Genomic DNA, 14,946 nt, shown 5'->3' with positions numbered 1-14,946 from the left:
TGAACTGTATTTTAAATCACTTGATTTGTCTAAACCTAACAGTACCTTGCTGGATACAGCACAGACTGTGCATTCAACCTTCTGCAAAATAGGTGCAGTGCATCTTAATAAAAACCAGGAATCTATGTTGGCTCCAAAAAGAGAGAACCTTCCATTTCTTCTTCCCTATAGGGCATAATTTGCTATTTTCTAAATAATGCATCATTTCCCTTGGTATGCCCCTTTTTTTTTTCACTTGTGTTACAGCCAGCTATACACAAAACAAGAGCAGTGAGCATGGTAAAGGTGCCAACTGATTACATTACGATTTTAGAAGAGAATGGCAGCAGAGATTACTAGGCATTTCTACAATGACATCTCCAATGAAATACCTCCTCAATTTCTGCCCTGTCCATAAACTCCATGTACCTAAACTCAGAATTCTGTAACCAACAATGGAACAAACAGGTGTAGGCTGGGAGACTGCCCTCAGGTACTGGGTCGAGTTGTTCATTACCAGATTTTGCCTCCTTTTCCACCATACTATCAGGAATATTTAAATAGCAGGTATTTATTTCAATTAATTGCTTCTATCACCAGAAGAATGCTGTAGGCACTTTTATGTAGGCCAACAGAGTAGCCAGTAATTTAAACAAATGCATTCAGCCAGCTCAGCACTTCCCACTGCTATCTTCTCTCCCCGTAACTACGGCTGCTGTATTACCCCACTTTGTTGGCATCTCTTCTCCCTTCCTTGTACAGAAGCCCTCACCTTTTATGTTAGAGCCTGTCCCTTCTGGCTTCTCACTAAGGGCATCGTCCCTGTATCCAGAATGACCGTATTCATTTTGAAGCACACTCCTGCCCTCCTCCACCTGTCTGTGCCAAGCAGCTCTCAGTTGCGCTGGAAAGTAAGAACTTCAGGATGCTCAACCAAATACTTAACAGCTGTTGTATGAAAGCAAAAAGATGGGCAGTACAGAGCTACCTCACTGCCACGTTTTCAAATGGAGCTACTTATCCATTAAGGGTGTACATACTGATCAGATGCACTCTGGAGCATATCCGATTTGATCATCATCTTCACAGGAGAAAAAAACTGAAACGCCCTGAGTAACAAAGACAAATGATCAGACTTACTGGCATTTTCTTTCCATGTTCATCCCAGGCATGAGTAGTTGGTTTATTGCCTCTAACAAAATTACTTTGCCAAGATTACTATGCACAGAACATAAAATATATGACAACCACTGCATTGGAATTTACATTCCTAGGAATTATTTGCTAGAAAAGATGATGTGCCTGGTTGTAAATGTTCTGTGCATACGCCTAAAGCAAGAAGTAAAGTTTGAAATGTTTATTCTGTGTAATTTAAACCTTTACAACTCTTTTTGGATAACAAACCTGCTTATATTTGCCAAGGCAAATCAGATGCAGCTCTTCCTCTAAAACAGAGCCAGGCATTCCAAAAGCAGGTAAAAGCTAGGAAAGTGTACACAATAGATTTGTTTCTTTGCTTATTATAAAATATGAAGTAAAACTGTCTTAAAATCTTAAAACCTCTGTGCCTTCATCAAATGCACTTACTGCTTACAGAATTTCACATTGGATCTGTGGCAATTTAGAATTTTCTATTTGTTATGAGGCTGCACAATATAGCAATATTCAGTAACAGTAAGAACAACTAGGATAATACTACATACTGACCCAACAGATACAATTATTGGGACCTCAGTGTACTGGATAGCATATAAATAGAGACAGAAATGCCCTAAAGAGCATATGGGAAAGCTTTTGAGCCCCAAAGGAATATGCAGCTTAGGAACTATGACACAATCATCCAGCCCCCTCCAGCTGGTGTAGTGCTCTACCTATTAGCAGGATCATAGGTAGCATGTCATTAAGGCAGACATAGGCTTTAGTGAAGGTCAGTAAAGGCTTTTATTTTTTCATAAATCAGTTTGCCCAACCCTGAACATTACTTTCCTTTTCAAACTGCTGACCTGTACTTAGCTACGAAGGGTCAAGCCTGAAATGTGTGGACCATCAGCTAATGCTGACCATACAGAAAACTGCTGATGTACTGGTTCACAGCACCTCATCAAATTTATCTCATAATATAATGTAAAAATCTGGAAAAAAGGTGTTGAATTTATTAGATATTGGAAATACACTGTAAATTTAAGGGCTGCTGGGAAGACAAAATAATATTAAACATTAATAACATGTATTAAGGGCAATTGTTGTTTGTATGTTAGCTGGAGGTCCGATTTGAAAAGAAATTGAATTACTGTTAAGAGTCCTTCTGGATAACAGAAGAGTTTTATTACACACCTACACAACCAAAAGTGGAGGTGGTTTAGCTGAGTTTGTTGACATTTTTCATAAACCCTCTTGGATGTTGCTAGACATATTTCGAAAAGCAAACAAGTATTGGCTACACTTGCGAAAATTAAGAAAGACGTGGAAGCTTCGGTCATATTCCAATTGTGTTTATTACTTACTGTCTTCTCTAATGCTTCAATAAACTGTTAATTTATTTAGTACCTTGGAATTGTCTAAATTAAATCCTGTCATTATAATAGTCTAAAATCACTGTGAACTCATTTGTGAGTGATTTATAACTTTAAAGCCCTGCTGAACCCAATACAAAAAACATATGCACGCATAAATCACTTAGTCCCACAGGCATATTACAGTACATTTTTAAACTGTATGAATAAATTGTACTAAATAATTATGGTAATACTCTTACCTTTTTGAAAGCAATAGTTGCAATCCAATTACATCTGGCTTTACTGCTGAAATAGGACTCTATGCCTGAAGGGTTGGGCGGAATTGCTCCGACTGCCAGACAGCGAGACTCCATTCTTTCTGTCCTTCTCATTATCCCTCATCCCTCTAACAATTATACCCAAAGAACCCTGTAGAATCTTGAGCTTCTAAACAAGTTGTTCCAGCAGAAGCAGAGGTAATGAAGCCTGTTTTCCTACAGATCTGTGGTTTTCCCCTTAAATCGTGCCATTCTCTTCACTGCAATATCCCAGCTCTTCCTTAGTTTCCCTTGTGGATGAGAGCCAGTGCCACTCCTGAGTTACGGTAGTTTAGCCTCTGCTTGGCTGCTGCTAAAGCCACAGGACACCGGTTGCACTCTGCCTACCCTTCCTCCAGTGCAGAGCATCGATTTGTAGGTTTTTTCCTTTACCTGGTTGCTGACTTCTAGTACACTGTAAGAACAGTGATAGCTGCAACACAATATCCTTTTCAGATTTGGGCTAATTGAGCAACAGGTCCCAAAGTTGTTAGGGAGACTGACAGGCTATGCTAAAACCAGTGTTTAATCAAGTGTGTAGTATTTTTTTATATGACCTTATACATATTTTAAAGTAGCTATGCACTGAAATGATGAATTGAAAAAAGAGACAATTATCATTAATTTGATTTCCTTCCTCTTCAGTCACAGTATGTTGAACAATGCTAATTGCTATTGACTCACCTGTTTTGTGACTGATTGATAACTCTACAGGGAAACATGCTCTTTGACTGACTTGCCTCGATGAATTCTTTGCACTGGCTACTGGAACATGGGCTCAGATCTTCATTATCCAGTATCTTCTGCACCAGAGCTTCATCTGAAATAACTGGCTTGGCACAGAAACAGGTCTGTTGAATGCACACCAGCTATGTATCATTATTGTTTTGATTTAGAAACATGCTACACTTTACACTGATGGCAATACCATAAAGGATTCCAGACATTTAGGAGCAGACTGCATACATTAATTTTTTGGCTAAGCAAGGAGTAGGTAGAAGTGATAGAGGGGTGACCTCGTGGGTAGTGTACAAGCTGTCTAAGTTAAAGCACAATACATTCATGTAAATGCTTACCTCATAGATTAAGAAAGAGGCAAATCACTAATACTTGCCAAATGAAGCTAGCAAGAGATAAACTTGCTTGACTAGCTCCATGTCTGACATAGGCCCATTAATGGAAAGACAATGAAGCAAATTGGCAATTGTATTCTTTTAGTTAGTCATCACTATCAGCATGACTTACTGGCCTGTATTTTCCTATATGTAGTGCAAAGGCAGACAAGCCATCTGATAAAATCATGTTTCTAAAGGAAAGAGGGAAAGCCTCTTCTGACATGCAATCCTCAATACTGTCAACTGCAACTCCGCAGCAATTACCTGTCGTTTTAGGCTTCAGCCTTCTCTAAGGTTAGTCCATAATTCTGACAGTCTGGTTGGGGCTGTATTACAGTAGGGATCACCTCTCTGCTAATGACATTGCAATGAATCAAAATACAAAATTTACAGTCAGTGTTCATGCAATTTACATGAGAAAGCTGGTTTACTTTTCTCAGGTGTTCCTGCTCAAGTTTCCCTCAACTATAATTTCTCAACTGTATTGTCTGGTACAGAACAAGCATTAAAAATTTGCATCCAATCTTGTTTTTGTTTGTGCATTAATCCTAGCCAGATGGAAACTGGTATCACTGTTAGCAATCCATTCTTCCTCTTCCAAATAATACAGTTAGCATTAGTAGCAGTTACCTGTCAAATCTTACAGATGAGTTCTAATATAAGAATTCTCCCTTATAAAACAGCTCCGTTTGTGCTGGATGCTTCGACTAGTTGCAAGAACAGCACAGACCGTCTTAGCTTAAGTATGAGCAATCTTGATGGTTCCCATGCTCTTTTATTTGACAAAACTAATTTATTTGAAAAAATTGATTCAATTAGTAGGGAATTGCTATGAAAGGGGAACACCTATTTAAAGAACTTCAGAGGAAGCTGCTTCTAGTCTAAACCAGCAATCCCTGCTGCTCTTTATATCCACCTGGTCCAGGGGGTACCACAATTTGGGTCATCACTTTATCAACATTGCTAAAGGTCATGTTGGACCTTTAAGTGATCTAGACTAGTAATGTGCATTTGCATCTCCTTTTCTGGAGCTGGCATAGGGTTTAGGTTGTCCCATAAAATAACAGCTATGGACACTGGTATCACTTGGATATTGTTCAGAGAGAAACCACATATAAAAATGAGATACAGTAACAGCTAAGTGCTTTGGCTGAATCAAGTTTAAATTAAAATTAGATGAGAGACTACACAAATAGAACTCTAAAACAGCATGCCTTTCTGGTAGGAAGCAGCTCTTTCAAAGATACCTTAGGATAGCAACAGTAATTATTACTATTACTGGTAGGTAAAAGAGGAGATTGTCTTTAAAACAAGCTCAGAAATAGGACAGAAAGTTGCTAGTTAGGTTAATGCAGGAGGGAGCTAATTAAGGAAGGATCACATTCCACCTCTGAATTTCAGGATACTTTTTCATGTAGGGAGACTGCAAAAAGTTGCCTAAATATGGTAAGAAATGCTACTGTCATGCTGTTGTATGGGAGTCTTGCTCAGTCCTATTTTGGAAAGAGTGAAAAATAAGTTGCATAGTATTTTCTAAGAAGGGGACCTTATGCCTGGAAGTGTTTAAAAAATATCAGAGGTACAATGGTGTTTTTCAGATGTTTAGGAAAGAGTATTAATTTGGGAATGCAAATATATGTTGCCAGCAAGTAGCTTTAAAAAGTACATTATCTCTTCATCTAATTAGTGAACTATAGCACTAACATTACAAGTTGGTCATGCTGCTCTTACAGATAAAAACTACAATAATCAACTATCTTGTAATATTTATTTTATATTGCATTTTCTAGCAACTAAAAGCTAATAGTTCTGTGTCACATCCAAATAATTACATTTGAAAGTCAGAACCTTACGAACACATCAGTGTTGCACACAACTCTGCATTTAAGCTGTCCCTCTACAATGGCTTGGCAGACTCAGGGCTGAAGAAGATAGGTATAAAACACTTGCCTCAAGTGTGCTTTATCCTATAGCAATAAAGTTGCCTTCTAAGGTACAAGCCAGATGGCATGTGAGCCTTACCCTTGCTCCCTGCTTCACTACTCAGCAAAGAGGCCTCCTGTGGGCACTGTTGTCTTCTACTGGCAGAGCTCTGCAGAATTAGGCTGGCATGGCACGTGCCTTAGGAACGCCTTTATTCTGCCTAGATATTATTCTATTCATTTGCTTTGCACAAATAGGTTTTGGATAATTAACTTTTCATAGAGCTGTGATCTCTGGATTTTACAGTCCAGGAGAGAGGGCAGCCCCTGATGAGAAGTCAGGATATCCAAGTTTGCCCAGCGTGCATTCCAGCTTCATACCTATTACACATACCAATGTTCATTTGGTATCACTGATACTTTTTAATCTTGAGTATGTTCACATTTTAAAATTCCCCAGCATGGGAACTCTGTGGAAAACAGAGTATGATGACCATATGACAACCATCCTGTACTCTTCTATTACTGAGCACAAACTGGCATCCTGCTCTGTGAAATCCACTTAAGAAGGTAATACACTGACAAGGGTAGGCAGTGTAAATTTGCAGAGCTGGGACTAATGGCGTGGAGAGGGAATCCCTCCATATACGCTCCCAGCTTCTGTCCATCACAGCATGACGAGCTACTGTGGCAATTTGCCCATTTGGCAGTTAGACATTTGGATTCCTTCCACTCACCTTCTGTACCACAGGGGACTGTGTCTCCACCTTTTAGCTCTTCTAAATCAGCACAGACCTTCTTTCTTCTTCTGAGAACCACTGGGCTTCTTGTATAGAGGGACCTTTAGAGACTTAACAGAGACCTAAAGGCAGTATGTAAAAAAATTCTTGCTCTTTTCACATTATCATGAGCCATTTTCTGTACACAGTGACTCTCCTTTGTGTGGTGTAAGCTGAGGGGTATATGTAGAATAGGAAGCAAAAGACATTAGAAATACAACTGGACAAATTTTCACATAATTAAATCTCTTCATAAATCTCTTCAATAAACAAGAACTTAAATGCTGCATTAATTCAATATTCTCTCTACATATTATCATGGAGACATAAAAACTACTACAGTAATTAGTTCCTTAAAGACAATGCAAATCCCCAGGTTTACTTCTCTTCTGGAGGCAATACTTCAACTGATGTGTGGAGATTCCTATGTAATGGGTATTTGTGTTGTGAGAAGTGTTGCCTCAATTTTCTGCTGAAGTTGTAATGTTTTCATGTATCCCATTTCTAAGCACTTCCTCATCATGCTGTACCAGAGCCTTCCTGACAATGATATTTTGTAGGCTTTACTTTGGTGAGTGTATGAAAGCAATTCCAGCTCAGTGCATTGCTACACATAGATAACTCCTTGTTGTTTTTTTTTTTTTTTTTTTTTTTTTAAAAAAAAGCAAAACCCTTTACCCCTCTTCTTTTCAACAGTAATGAAAAACACAGAATTCTATCATAAATAGACAAGCAGATCTGGTCTACTCTAATGGTAGAGGCCTGAAAGATGCAGCTTCCTTGGCAAAATCAAGAGCTGCAGCTTTTTCTTAGGAGAACCACTGTATAAGAGTGGCCCTCTTCTCTCACTTCCAGAAGTGGTGCTTTGCTGACCAACAGTTTAGCCTGAAACATCTGAATGAACAACTACTTTTAAGAAACTGACCACCTAGGCTGAAAAAAGACAGCTTTTTCAAAGTGGGTCCAGCTGGACATTCAGAAATTATTCACATGCAAAATTTTACTTTTTAAATCCTAGCAAAATGTCTTTTTAAACTTGATTTAATTTAAATAAAAATATTTTAATTTCTATAGAGAGAACCTGTCCTCCTAACACTTACTGTTACAAACATTTCATATGAGAAATAACATGAAATGCCACAGTGATGAGCTCAGCAAAGACATACATGGATCTGCTCTAAAAATGCTGGAGCCTGCAGCATGGACAACAATCTTTGAGCTAAAACAAAGGAAAACATTGCATTTCACAGAAAAGAGAAGAAAACCAACACTATGTTCCTAATACTTATGTTTATTATGAAAGTGTCTCCAAATTAAAATAGCCCACAATACTGACTGGTTCCAGAGATTTTATGAGGAATAATTATTTTCCATATTAAAAAAACCCCAAACCAACTGAGTTAAACACAAAGTAACTCCCAAACTTCTACACAACAGCTATACATGAAAGGACTTTTAGCTAGCACATCACTGTGTCTGGGACAGTGGAGTTCCTACACATCACTGCATTTCTGAAAGAGTTGCTCAAGCACAGGATTGTCATGAAAACACAGGGAAAATAGTGTCATCTGCCTCACCCTGACTTGCAACAGGCAGTCAACATGTACAGTACAGCATGAGAGCTTGTGTATAAAAATTAATCCCAGGACTGCAAGAAGCTGAAGCTCAACAGAAGCAAGAAAATGTGTTTTGCTCCACAGATCATTTTAGGTCATGTAAGACAATAATTTTTGTCTTTTGTCCAACATGTGATCATTAACATGGCTCCAAAACATCATTTCATAGTATTTCCTTGAGTTTTTTAATTGAAAGAAATTTTAAAGACTGAGAATTTTGTACAGACACACTCAAACACTGTGTTTTCATTGCAACTGCAATCAGAAATCTTTACAATTTAAAGGTTATACACGTATGCCACTTTTCCAAACTTTCATTAGTGCTTTTTAAAAAGAAAATAAAAAAGAATAAGGTTGTCTTACTGAAGTTCCCATTGGGTCCCTGTTCCAAATCAAAACCAGTCAAAACAAGTAATACAAACTGGTTTTGCTTTATGGTTTAAAGGCAACTGTAGTTTGCAGAACACTGAAGTTAGGCCCAATAGGGTCTACATTATAGGAAGGGTAAAAAGTATTCGATAGCTCCTCTCACACAAATGTCACAAGAAGTAGACAATAGGAGACATACAAAAATGAGTTGTAGCAAAGAGATTAAAAAAATACCAAAGCATAAACTGTAGAAAACCAATGGTAGCCCCTATTTCTCTGAGATACAGAAGGCTGCAGTAATGAGACAGTGAATGAAACAGGCATTAGGTTTCCTACTAGAATACTCTGCATAAAACACGTGCAGTGTCTAAATCAACCAGTGTTGATCATCATTGACGGTTGCTGCAGGGTAACGGCTTTTGCCGTCATGTCCTGTTCAGAACCAGAAAGTGATTTCACCTGAAATAGATACAGATTTAAGACAAGAATCACTTCACTGTAAGCCACAATTTAGTGCATGTACTTGGGTCTCAGAAAAAGGATTTGACATTGGCAATCACACAGAATGGTCACAGGCTGAGACAGGAGCATATGAAGCTGTGACACCTGTTCCAATCCTGACAGAATCATTAAATAAATAAGACATAGAAAAAACTACAAAATGGCAACAAGGAAACAACATGGGACACTTTGGTATTTTAGAACTAGCTCTACTGAACATTGATAAGATCCAAAAGATTCCAACATCCACCCTTGCTTTTTGATCAGATATTTCTACCATTTTCTGCAATGTTTGTTTTTATTTTTTTTATGAAAAAAATGTTTTTTGATACAAAATATGCCAATATGGGAAACAGTAAACAAAGGGAGACCTGAATCTTATTTTACTATATTCTGGGCTGGCTAGGGAGGGAAGACAAATTCTTACTATTTACTAATAAACTCTACATATTATTTCCTCATTTTTCTACTTCAACATCTCAACCACTGTGTCATGTAGTGCACTATAAAAAGGGAGCATAGAAGTTGAAGACAAATAGCTTATAGAGTACAAAGCCTCATTTCTAAAATGACTAAAATTACAATTCTACAAAAGTTATGAATATACAGAACCTTTTAAGATCTCGCATTTACCATGAGCCATGTGAATAATCTCAAGTTCCTGGAATATATGCAATTATACTCTAAATACTTGATGGCCTCCAAAAGCACCTTGCAAAGCTCTTCGGCAGAGAAGCAAACAAATTTAAATGAAAAAGGAAATAATTGCATGGCATTCTTCAGCGTGGAAGATGAAGCTAAATCCATTGGTTAAAGTAAGGAATCGAAACACAGTCATGTATGATCTCTAAAACACTTGGTCCTTCCCACTAAAGACAAAAAAAGTGTGAATTTTTAATTTCCATTAAAAAACTTTAGCTTGAAAGTTTAGTAACTGTTTAGCAAAGTTTAGTGAAGTTTTCAATGCTTCTTTACTCTTATCCCATTTCACCAAATGTGTTACTTGATTCTCTCAGCTCACCTATTTTCCAGACATATCTGTATTAAGTTTATTCTAGACTGCTAAGAATGGACTCGAAAAAGCCACATTTATAGGAGGTATGTATGTCACTGGGAGTCAGCTGAACCATGGTAACTGTGTACATGCTTTAGTGCATCATAGGTGCAACTGAATTTAAACCTTGAAGAGCTTCAATACAAGTTGCATTATTTAACACTAAGAGCACACATAGCCAGCAATGGTAAATCATCTCATCTCAAGGGTTGTAACCTTGACTGTACATCGGAATCAACACTATAGAGCACAGGTGGGGAGGACCAACAGGGACCAGAGGTCTCCTGCCTCTTGTGCAGGGACAGTTATTGGGAACTGCTCTCTGTCCTGGTATCAACAACCTTACAGTACTATCGTATGTTGTCTAAGTTGTGTACGTTGATACTTCAGAGCAATGTTCTGTCCCCATGTAAGACAAAATATTTTGTCAGAATGCCATTTTTGTAACCATCTTTGCAGAAGGGAAATGGTCCAGTGGAGGCAGTAATTTACATCACAAAAAAGGTGTGTTTAAACTGCTATTATCGATTACCATCTTAGCAGGTCAGATTTCAAAAAATGGTAATGTTCATTCAATATATCCCACAATAGTGGTTTTTTTAAATCTTTGTATCATCTTGACAGTAATAATTAAACAACTGCCTCTTCAAATACTGTGGATGGGATACTTTCTGCTGCAATAAGTGTATTTTCACATGTGTAACCTGCTCTGCAGATAACTATGAAATCAGGGGCACAGGAGACAGATGAGAAAAATTAAGATTCAGAGAAACTTTAGGGGGAGAAGGAGATTTAAATAAGACTCCCTTTCTCCATCAGATATACTCATGGAACTATAAGCTATGCAGCTGCTGAATCACAAGGTTACTTGGCTTTTTCAAAAGATGCTCTGTGGGTAGTAAAACTGACAGCACTTTTTCCACAATTTACAGTTTTTCAGTTTTCTTTATTGTGTACTAAGTGGAGGCACTATTTTCATTAATGCCATTCTGCCCTTACTTTTAGTACAGTTTTTGCTAACACACAAGGGTCCCTATGGATAATAAAGGTTTCAGAAGTTTTCAAGAGTGTTGAATAGAATGAGACAAATCTCAGTTTTTCAAAAGAAAGAAGCTGCAGCACAACTTTCTTCAATGGAATCTATATAAAATATAGCCTTTAAACATGTTTTATGGCATTGGAAATGATCTCTATTTTGCTATTTGCATAGGTGGAAGGAATCAAAGATTTCCTGGCTTAGCGTTCCAGCTGAACACAGCACTCCAATCCCTTTGAATATAGCAGACACACTGTTAACATTTTTTTTCCTGGTTTGTTCCTTCCTTTTTTTAAAAAACATTTTTTTTTTTTTTTAAATATATATATATAACTCTTTGGTCTATAAGCACATTGGTTCTGTGTGCACATACACAATACTGTTGAACAGTAGGTTGCATAGAGTCTGTTACCCAAGAACCTCACCTACTTTTGGCACTGCCTTCACAAATCACAGAAAAGTTTTCTTCAAGAGCTGTATGATCCTTAGCATCCTACATCAGACTTTGACCAAGAGACTGGAAGAAGTGTGTATATAATGTTGAAAAAGATGTTTACTTTGGGTGTTACTTTGTCTTCTTTGAGACACAGTTTGCAAATCTCGAATGAAAAAGGAGTGCAAAATTATTTTAGACACCCTTTATTTTATTTGTAGAAGTCATGAAATACTGCTGAGCCTTCAAAGTTTGCTGTGAATGATGTTAACTGAATTTTGCTCAAGTTTTCATGCATTTAAAATAAACTACTTGTAGTAATGTATGACGTTCTGCCTTCTCTCTTTTCACCCTACCAAGAAAGTGGCAACAATTATAAGAATGATACCTAGACTGAACCTTGTATGAGGAAGCAATGAACTTTTCATCTGCTCTTTTTTCCATTAGACACCTGCTCTCATCCATCTAAATGTGCAAGAACAGTTTCAGGAGTGAGGTCTGGATTCACAATGGTGCACTTGAACAAACACCTTTCAACATGGAATCTCTGCAAAAAGCTAAAAGCTGTATAGGTCAAAAATTGCAAGGCAAAAAAAAGTGAGAATGAGTTTATCCTAACTGTTGACATCAATGCTTTTGGGTATTTGCACAAAAAAATCAAGTCTACTTCTAATGCAATTAACCACCAAATTGTATTTTAAATTATGCTAAAATAATGTCCCAAAATTACCACGTTTTTTCCCTGAATTGCTAATTGACCACATTACCTACTATTTAAAATATCAATCCAGTGTTTTAAAACTTTATGTTGGAGGAATGGCCGCTGTGATTTGATAGGCAATTTCAAAACCAGCACTTTAAAACACAAATATTGCAAAAATATCTGAAGCAGATCTAGAATCTATAAAGCTATGCTCTGTTTTACTGGAAGTAACAAATCAGGCAACTATTATTTATATCAGACTCAGCAAAAGCAACAGGGATGGACAGAAGAGATCTGAGCATGATGCTCTCCACCACTGAGAATCCCAAGAAATAAAGTTTGAGAATAGATATTCCCTTTTGTCCAGAAGTTCCGAAAAGAATACAAAATAAATAATATTTCAAAGACAGTACAAGTGAAAATACTGCTCCCATTGTGTCAGTTACATACACATACAGCATGCCTACGTATACAGAATGGTGTGTTGTCTTCATTCACAAACAGGAAATATGGCAGTGCGCTATCAGAATGCTTTGATACTCCTAATTTTTTCTGATGCCGAGATATATGAAGAAACCGCATTCACAACTTATAATTTACTTCCAGTAGCAAACAGTTCATTCTGTTCGTGTCTCATGATTGAACTCAAGGATTAATGCTCCTCTGAGCAAGTGCCACCAGTAAGATACCCATTTGTCCCATTGGCACCACTGGTCCCATTAGTGGTGATAGTGCTGTGCAGGGTCTTTGAACGAGGTACTGTCTCTTCCTCATCTGAGCTTGACTCAATGTCACTTCGGTCATCCTTTGCTACCTGTAGAATTTGAAAACGAAGCAAGTAGTAGGTGATTGTAAGGAAACAGCTGAGCTTTTTTGGTTCAAGGGAATCAGAGAATTCCAACATTTTTCAATTTGAGCTTTGAAGGCAATCTCAGCTCTGGTGCACTTCTCTGCCATTGCCTGCCTGGACTCACTTCAGACACAGATGACTGTACACACATATACCATGTGCAAAGGCAGCGTGAAAACTTCACACGGGCACACTGAAGGTAGTATGTCCAAGTGAGTGCACAGTGCTCAAGGCAAAGGGTTGTGCACAGACTAAAGTAACCAACAACCCAAGCTCCCAAGTTCAACCTAGCCCAAAGTCCCTCTGCCTTCCTACCACAACTTTACTTCCTGTGCTTCCTTTGGGGTGTTTCTCTTTGACCTGAGTGTACAAAATATTCAACCCAACTTCCTCCCCTTTCACCTCCCAGCTCATTCTCTAGAGGCCTCATGGCTCCAGGAAACAGTGACATGGGCTGACAGTAGGAGACAGGAGTACTGGCTGAAACACAATTCACTGCGCCAGGTAACTCTAGTCTCTGGCTTCAGACAAACATTGAGAATGGGGCTTGGAAACTGTGGACATAGTGCACTTTAGTCTTTATCACCGGAACCACAAATGTACTTGAGCAGTTCAACTGTCTGCCCCATTGTGCCACTGGAAAGCTGTTTCAGAAACAGACTGACCTTAACTGCTAGAAATTTCCTGCTAATTTCCAGCTGACTTCTTTCCTGACAATTTATATCCATTTACTGTGTGAATGCTGTTCCTTAGATTAAGGAGTCTGCTCTCCTCCTTTATAGAGCTCTTTGAAAGTCATAGAGGAAGATCACTAAATCTGAGAAATGAGTCCCTTCAGAATCCCTGAGATGACTTTGTTTCACCCCACTTAGTCAAGTGCACCCACAACAAGTGAAAACATGAGGAAGCCAACAACAGGCAGGTTAAGGAGAACAAACAAGGGCAACAGAAAAGAAAATCCTGCAAAGAAAAGGCTCTGCCTGCCATGTAGGATCATAGGATAACTCTTCAGGTCAAAAGAGACCTCAAGAAGTCTGTGCCCAACCTCCTGCTCAAAGTAGGGTCAGCTGTGGAGTCAGGTAACATCACCCAGAGCTCTACCCAGTCTGATCTTGAAAATCTCCAAAACTGGTAAGAATGCATCAGATGAAGTTAAAAAAAGCATCAAACGAAAGAGGTCTGAACACAGCTTTAAAGATGCAGCTTTCCATGCCTGCTTCTACTCCTCTTCATATAGCTGAGCCTCCTCATTTGTTCAGAATCTATCCACGCTGTTCTGGTTGCTACATTGGGTTATTACAATTGACTTTACTATAGTGAATGGACATAAAGGGGGCAAAACACATGGCAAGTCTTATTCCCAAAGAAATCAAAACAATTAAAAGAACAGGGCCACTGCATATAATTTTTTACTTATAGTAATCCTCCCCTACTCCAGAAAGCCCTCATGACAATTCTGCTCTCTAAGTCTTGCCTCAGAAACAGCCATTTGCCTCTGGGGCTCCCAGCGTTGCCACCATCCTTATAATACCATAACACCTGAGTGACACTATTCTGCTTGGGAACAGAGAAAAAAAGAAACCACAGTTCCCATATACCTTCTAATAAGTAAAATTTTTAATGTCAATGTCTAGCAAGCCTGTAGTTCTGACACCCATAAAACTGGACTTCAGCTGAGCTGAGAAATTTGATTCCACACTTACACAGCTTCAACAGATTACTTCAGTCTCTTTTATATAAAGGGACTTTTATATTAAAGCTGTTGTGGGTACAGAAA

The 14,946-nt window shown here is 38.2% G+C and overlaps 1 protein-coding gene across 4 annotated transcripts in view; it reads right to left on the bottom strand.

Moving 5' to 3' along the window:
* Positions 1–7,812: 7,812 nt before the first annotated feature.
* Positions 7,813–14,946, bottom strand: part of CERS6 (ceramide synthase 6) — a 128,884-nt gene continuing 121,750 nt past the window's right edge. For 3 of the 4 annotated variants that reach the window (XM_074910679.1, XM_074910680.1, XM_074910682.1), the window contains one exon: positions 7,813–13,133. In XM_074910679.1, coding sequence (XP_074766780.1) covers positions 12,972–13,133 — 162 coding nt within the window. In that variant the 3' untranslated portion in view covers positions 7,813–12,971. The remainder of the gene's footprint in view (positions 13,134–14,946) is intronic. The other variant, XM_074910681.1, reaches the window with a different exon arrangement.

This window comes from Athene noctua, chromosome 7 (assembly GCF_965140245.1).
Source record: "Athene noctua chromosome 7, bAthNoc1.hap1.1, whole genome shotgun sequence".
NCBI classification, from domain to species: domain Eukaryota; kingdom Metazoa; phylum Chordata; class Aves; order Strigiformes; family Strigidae; genus Athene; species Athene noctua.
Note: the sequence above shows the minus strand (reverse complement) of the source record. Positions and strands in the feature narration are given on the sequence as shown.